The 6251-nt window shown below is 39.0% G+C and overlaps 1 protein-coding gene across 6 annotated transcripts in view; it reads left to right on the forward strand.

Annotated features, from left to right (window-relative positions):
- RPRD1A (regulation of nuclear pre-mRNA domain containing 1A) overlaps nt 1–6022 on the forward strand; it is a 68737-nt gene extending 62715 nt beyond the window's left edge. For 2 of the 6 annotated variants that reach the window (XR_009492659.1, XM_005223959.5), the window contains one exon: nt 4–200. Coding sequence is in view for 3 of the 6 variants with exons in the window: in XM_005223959.5 (XP_005224016.1) it covers nt 4–15 (12 nt within the window). In the remaining 3 variants the exon portion in view is untranslated. Of the gene's footprint in view, nt 1–3; nt 201–2565 lie in introns of those variants that run through there. The other 4 variants (XR_009492658.1, XR_009492657.1, XM_005223957.5 and 1 more) reach the window with 4 other exon arrangements.
- Nucleotides 6023–6251: the final 229 nt, after the last annotated feature.

The raw sequence follows: 6251 nt of genomic DNA on the forward strand, positions 1-6251 counted from the left end.
CAGATGAAAGTCTGATTCTGACAGTAGAAGAAAATTTTTGGTTACTACTTTTGTTCCTAATTGAGGAAAGCCTGATTTTTACTGTTTGTGAAGGATAATCAGTCTTCTCACAGGATTACTGAGAGGATGAAATGAGTTCTTTTTTTAATGCCTGGTGTATCAGTGGACATCCAATAAAGGGCAGCTTTTGTTTATGTTTACCAGTTTTTTGTATGCAGTGTCACCAGTTGGTAGAGGGCTTTTAATTGCCATGAAAGTAAAAGTGAAGTCGCCCAGTCGTGTCTGACTCTTTACGACCCCATAGACGGTAGCCTACCAGGCTCCTCCATCCATGGGATTTTCCAGGCAAGAGTACTGGAGTGGGTTGCCTGAATCAAAGGATTAAGATAAATCTTAATAACTGAAGAACAGCCTGTGTGGTTGCTAGAAACTTGAAATTAGGATGGGCAGTAATGATCACTAAAGGCACATGAGACTTCTCAGGACATCTAGCCTCAAGAGGAGCAGAGTAATTACTTCTGTGCATGTTTAAACAGCATCTGAATCTATCGTGCTAGCCTTGGAGTACTTTAGGTGTTATTTATTAAAGAATGATTTAGTACAAACGGACAGATGGGGGCTTCCCCAGTAGCTCAGTGGTAAAGAATCTTCCTGCTATGCAGGAGACGTAGGAGCCGTGGGTTCTATCCCTGGGTGAGGAAGATCTGGAGGAGGGCATGGCAACCCAGTCCAGTATTCTTGCTGGGAAATCCCATGGACAGAAGCCTGCCATGGGGTCGCAAAGAGTCAGAGACAACTGAGGCCACTGAGCATGCACACAGATGGGACAGATGGAGGTATGTGTTTGCCCCTGCCCCCACCAGAGTATTCTGAGGACGTGTGCGAAGTGCGGAGATGTGTATGGACTGAAAAGTGTGTATCTAGAATGAGCACCTTGCTGCTTTTCTGTGTGCCATTCAGAGCTGCTGTACTGAAACCTACCTGCTGTGCCAGTGTCACTGGCAAAGGGGAAAAGGGAACAGGAAAGTCTTAACCTTGAGGTTTTAGATATTAAATTCCCTTACTCAACCTTGACCTTCATGATGGATTAAAAGTGCAAGGACAGGCAGACACGGCAAGAATCGACACCTCTCTTTTGTGTCCAAAGCTGTCCTACAACATGCCCAGCTTTCAACCTCGTTGGCTTTGTCTGCCAGGGTGCTCACTTCCCCAGTGTACTTCAGAAACCCTGTTTCCCCCATTGCCTTAGAGTGGTTGGGATATAGTAATTCTGACAGATTCCTTTCCCCAGGCATATTAATGGTGGTTCTTTAAAAGAGGGGACTTAGTAATTCAGAGAAGCTTCCCTGATTTCATTTTTAGACAAAATCTGTAGAGAAGTGGCTCGTGTATTAGCATCCTTTGGGGGAGCTTTTACAAAATAAAAGAGCTCTGGACCTGCTTCCAGAGGTTCTCATTTAATAGATGGTTGATGAGGCTGGTGTTCTTTTGAGAATTCTGTTTCTCCAAAAATTTCCTAGGAGATTTAGTCAGAATTGAGAAATAAAAAGGGGCTCCTTGTGGATAGGCCTTCTACCCCAGATGAAAGCTCACTCACCTGCTCTGTCTTGGTGAGCTAACCCTTGGTCAGAGGGAGGAAAAGTTTCTAGTCTTTATAGAGGAAATAATAGTCAACTTTTTGATTTCCCCTCTTCACACTCTGCCTGTACTAGGTGATGGAAAAAGAAGGTTCCTCTGTCCTGGTTGAAGTCTGAAAGCTTCAGTTATTAATAAAAGATATTTCCACTACAGAGAATGGCCTGTTCCCCCTAAGCCAAACATGATCTTTATTGGTTTCTAGTCTGACACCTTAGGCTGCTGTTTGCAGGGTTTCCTAAGTTTTTTTCCTTTTGTGCCATTGAGATCCTTTGGTGAGCCTATGAAGCCTTGGACCCCTTCTCAAGTTAAATACTTTAAATGTAGAAAATAAAATGCATAACATTACAATAGAAAAAAGTTATATTGAAATAGTTATTGAAGTAATAAAACTTGAACAGTAATACATGCTTCTTTACTGATAAATTAAGTAACACTAGCAGTCGGTCTAATTATTTCAAAGTAGTGATAAATGTGAAAAACTATGATGTAATAATGAAGCATCTGGTTTCTATTCGAGATAAACTCAAAGATACTGATAATACTCCTGTGGTTTTTTGCCAACATTTATAGTCAAAAACACTGCTAAATTTTATTTTAAGCTTGTGGAAATAAATATATACTTTTTCTTATCCTTGCCCCGGTATACCTGAGAATTCTATATGCTTCAGTTAAATATTGATACATTAATATGTTAGTCTTCTTTTTACAGGTGTGAAGCAGCAACTTAAGACTGTAGTTTTTCCTAAGAATGAGTTTCCCTACTTGAGTATTTCCCAAATCCCTCTTTTGGTCCTAAGGCTTACATAATCTTGTTTTTCAGCATAAACTGAGTGCTTTATCAGATTTTCTGCAGAGCATTAGCTGGATAAGCTAGATAGCTCCTTTCTGAACTCCCACAGTGCTAATGAGAGTGGTTTGATGTTACAGGAATACAAGCGCAAGTTAGCCAGAGTTTCCCTGGTACGCAAAGAACTCAGGTCCCGGATCCAGAGCCTGCCGGACTTATCTCGATTGCCCAATGTCACTGGCAGCCACATGCACCTGCCCTTTGCGGGGGACATCTACAGTGAAGATTGATGACCAGTCTCTTTCCAGGGCCCAGGACTTTGCAAGAGATGGAGACAGGTTAGGTGGATAGTGCTGTAGTGTTATTTTTGTATATTGTTGAGAGAGTGACATTAACAAAAAGAAATGACAGGTAATTTATAAAATTGTTTAAAATGTTGGTTTGTTTACTATTTTATTGGTAAGTTAACATGACTTAGTTTAAACAAAGTGAATCTATGTGTATTAAGCTCACAAGTAGTGATTATTTTCAAAAGATCTTTTTGTAAATTTTTTTGATCCAGGGCCTTGTGAGAAATTTCCATGTTTCTATTTCTTCATGTATTTTCAAATGTTTTTCTTTATTTTCTTCAGTATCTAATCAGTGTATAGTATGTGATTCCTAAAGGGTAAGAACTAATCAGGTTGGTTGAGACTTTATTATGGTATAGTTAGGACTTGATTGTAGAAGGGACTAGGTGTTTCAACTTGATTTTCACCCTTCTCCTCAACCAAAACATCAGTTCTGTGCCTCTCAACACTTTAGATTCCTTATTCCCCAGAGGTCGGTCATTTAATACTAAAAATGGATGTTGTTTTGAGGGTCAGATCAGAACCTAGAGAACTTTTCCACAACAGGTGTTTCATCCCAACAGCCACAGTGTAGGATAAAAGGAGTGTTATATAGGGACCCCTTGATTAAAAGCTGTTTAGAGTTATTTAGGTAGATAGCTATGAAAATGCTTTTGGAAATGTTTAAAAAAAAATTGACATTGTACCAAGAGAACAACTCTGATTCTGGAATCTCTGTTTGTCAAATCAAGCTCCTTTTAACATAGTTGATCCCTTTAACATAAAAAGCCATCTGTGGGATTAAAAGAAGAGTAAAATAATGGTACCTTAATATTCTCTTAGCCATTTAACTTTTAAAAACAGTAGTATTTTTAGCTCTAATATCTCATGAACTCAATATTCATTAATGTTCAGTAAAGTTGCCTGGAACATTTTTAATGTTTCCTTAAGGTTTTTGAATTACGTATAAATGGGAATTAAGCAGTCCTACACTACAGGGTAGATATGGTAAATATTATATTTGTATATTTAGAATTACCAAAACAAATGTACTTTTACCTTTTATTTCTAACCCTGTGTTAGAGCAATTGCATGCTCTCCTGCTTTCTCTTTAAATCACACTGTTAAGCTGTGGATTTTGTACTCAGTGATTACTTAGGATAAACATTTTTTTTCATTCATTACATATTAGACATTTTTCTTTTTGTTGTAAGAAGATTCATCTTAGTCAATAAAACAGCTTTTTAAATCCCACAGGTCAGTTATGTCTCACTAGTCTGAATGGCTTCACTCTTTCTCAGTATTAGAAATTATAGTCAAAGTGAATTTACTATATGTGAAGGAGAAAGCCAGTATTTCATTTTAGCAGCCAGTAGTTTTCAGAACGGTGCTTTGAACGGTTTGGCCTCTCCAAAACAGACACACGTAGTTCCCACCCATACATGGCTTATATTCCAAAGGTTTTTAGTCAACTTTTGGGACTCGGGGCACATTTTTCCACAGGAACAGTAGTAATTAGGTTCCCTGTGAACACTCCCATAGAGAGCTCACCCAGGAACCTAATCCACTTAACCATGAATGTACTGAACTTGTAATGTGGTTGACAAATTACGAGTAGTAGACCCTGACCAGCATTTGTAACATCACTCTGCACTAAGGAAATGGTGTGTAGCAGCCAGACTTAGACATTGGGGTGCCTCTCTGTCTTGTGTGCCTCTGTCCCTAGGTGTAGGCTGCGTAAGGAGAAGACTCAGCGTGGGGTGGAGGGTGTGGCAAATGCACGATTATCGAAACCTGGTTATACCTGTTACAGAAGCATGCCACTTTGTTAAAGTGAAAACAAAACTTGTATATTGACTTATTTTTTAGCATCTTGACCTTATTTATGAGCTACTAAAGTGGTGACTTATTCAAAATACATTTTTGTTTTCCATTTAATACTAATTTATAAACTATGTACTCCTGGGAAGATTTGAAACCTACTAGAAGTTTGTTGAAATATTTTCACCATTTAAGAAAGACTTCTGGTTTAGATACTGATTTTAATGCCAGTATCTGCTCTAAATATTTATTATAAAAATGCATTATTTTTTTTAAAGAGCTTGATGCAATTTGTGGTAAGTGATTGTACTCAACCTGAATCCTACCCCCGGTTTTCCCCTTTGACCAAGTCTTCACAAGCTTTCAGTTGTTGGTTAATTCACTGACCATGAACACAAATGATATGGTCTGCTTTAGAAGTCTTGATAGTTAATGTGGTAAGCCTTAGCAGTAAATAGCCTTCCTTTTTAAAAGGGGGACTAAAATTTCTCAAGAAACTTTAGCTGGGTTAGCTGGGGGTACTCTAATACCAAATTCTAAATCATGAACATTTTCTTCACTGTGTACGTGAGGCAAATCATGCATTTTGAGTGCAGCTTGGCCTGGCCCCTCAAGAGAAAAGCATGTCACCATACTTGCAGTAGGCATATTTGGTTTGAATGGATACCATCACTCTTTTCTCCACAAACAGTGCAGAGAGCTGTCTGGAGTGGCAATTTGAACAGATTCCCTGGTGTTCCCTCTGCTCCTTCTATCAATACAGTAAGTAAAAGAACCACATGGGGGAGCCTGGGAGTCTGGGAAAATCAGCTGTGCTCAATAGCCAACCTCCCCTTCTAGGAAAACCAGTCCAGGTGCAGCTATTTTGGTACCTCATCTCACATGCACTCTGAATCAGGGTTTTTCTATAAGAACTCTTTCAGGATCAGCAAAAGCTGAGATGACCTGGTCATCTTGATTTGCAAAATTAAAACCAGGTTGTTGGTTGTCATTGTAGATGAGCAACTCATCTATTATTATTGAACTGTTCTGAGAAATCTTCAGAAAGAAAGCTCTCAAAAGTACAAATTAATTAGGAAAGTTAGACTGTCCTTTCTGAATTTTCCATTCAAAAAATTTATATGAAATAAAGCTACTAAACTGCTTTGTATTCTATTAAGAAGTAGCTTCTAAGTGGCAGTCTTAATAGTTGTTACACTGTATCACAGCTTTTTAAAGTGTAAACTCAGTTCTTCTCTGTATAGAAAGGGAGCATTGTGTTACTTACTGAATTTATTTATACAGAGCGTTTGTTGCTATCTGTAATTCCAGCCATCCACACGAGTCTGTTCTGAGGTGGCAGTAGCACATGGGAAGATGAAGTCTCCCTGTTTCTTTACCCCCTTTTCTTTGCTTGTATCTGATGACAATATAAGATGTTCTTAATAAAGTTTTACGTTCTTTTTGAGATGTGCAGATCATTTTTGTGTATTTGCTCAGGTGGATATGGGGTGAGGAGGGGAGATGAGGATGGACCGGGAGGGAAGGAAAGTGCTGGAAGTATTCAGCAGTGGTATGGTGGAGAAGACTCTTAAGAGTCCCTTGGACTGCACGGAGATCCAACCAGTCCATTCTGAAGGAGATCAGCCCTGGGATTTCTTTGGAAGGAATGATGCTAAAGCTGAAACTCCAGTACT

The sequence above is a fragment of the Bos taurus genome, chromosome 24, assembly GCF_002263795.3.
Source record: "Bos taurus isolate L1 Dominette 01449 registration number 42190680 breed Hereford chromosome 24, ARS-UCD2.0, whole genome shotgun sequence".
NCBI lineage: Eukaryota > Metazoa > Chordata > Mammalia > Artiodactyla > Bovidae > Bos > Bos taurus.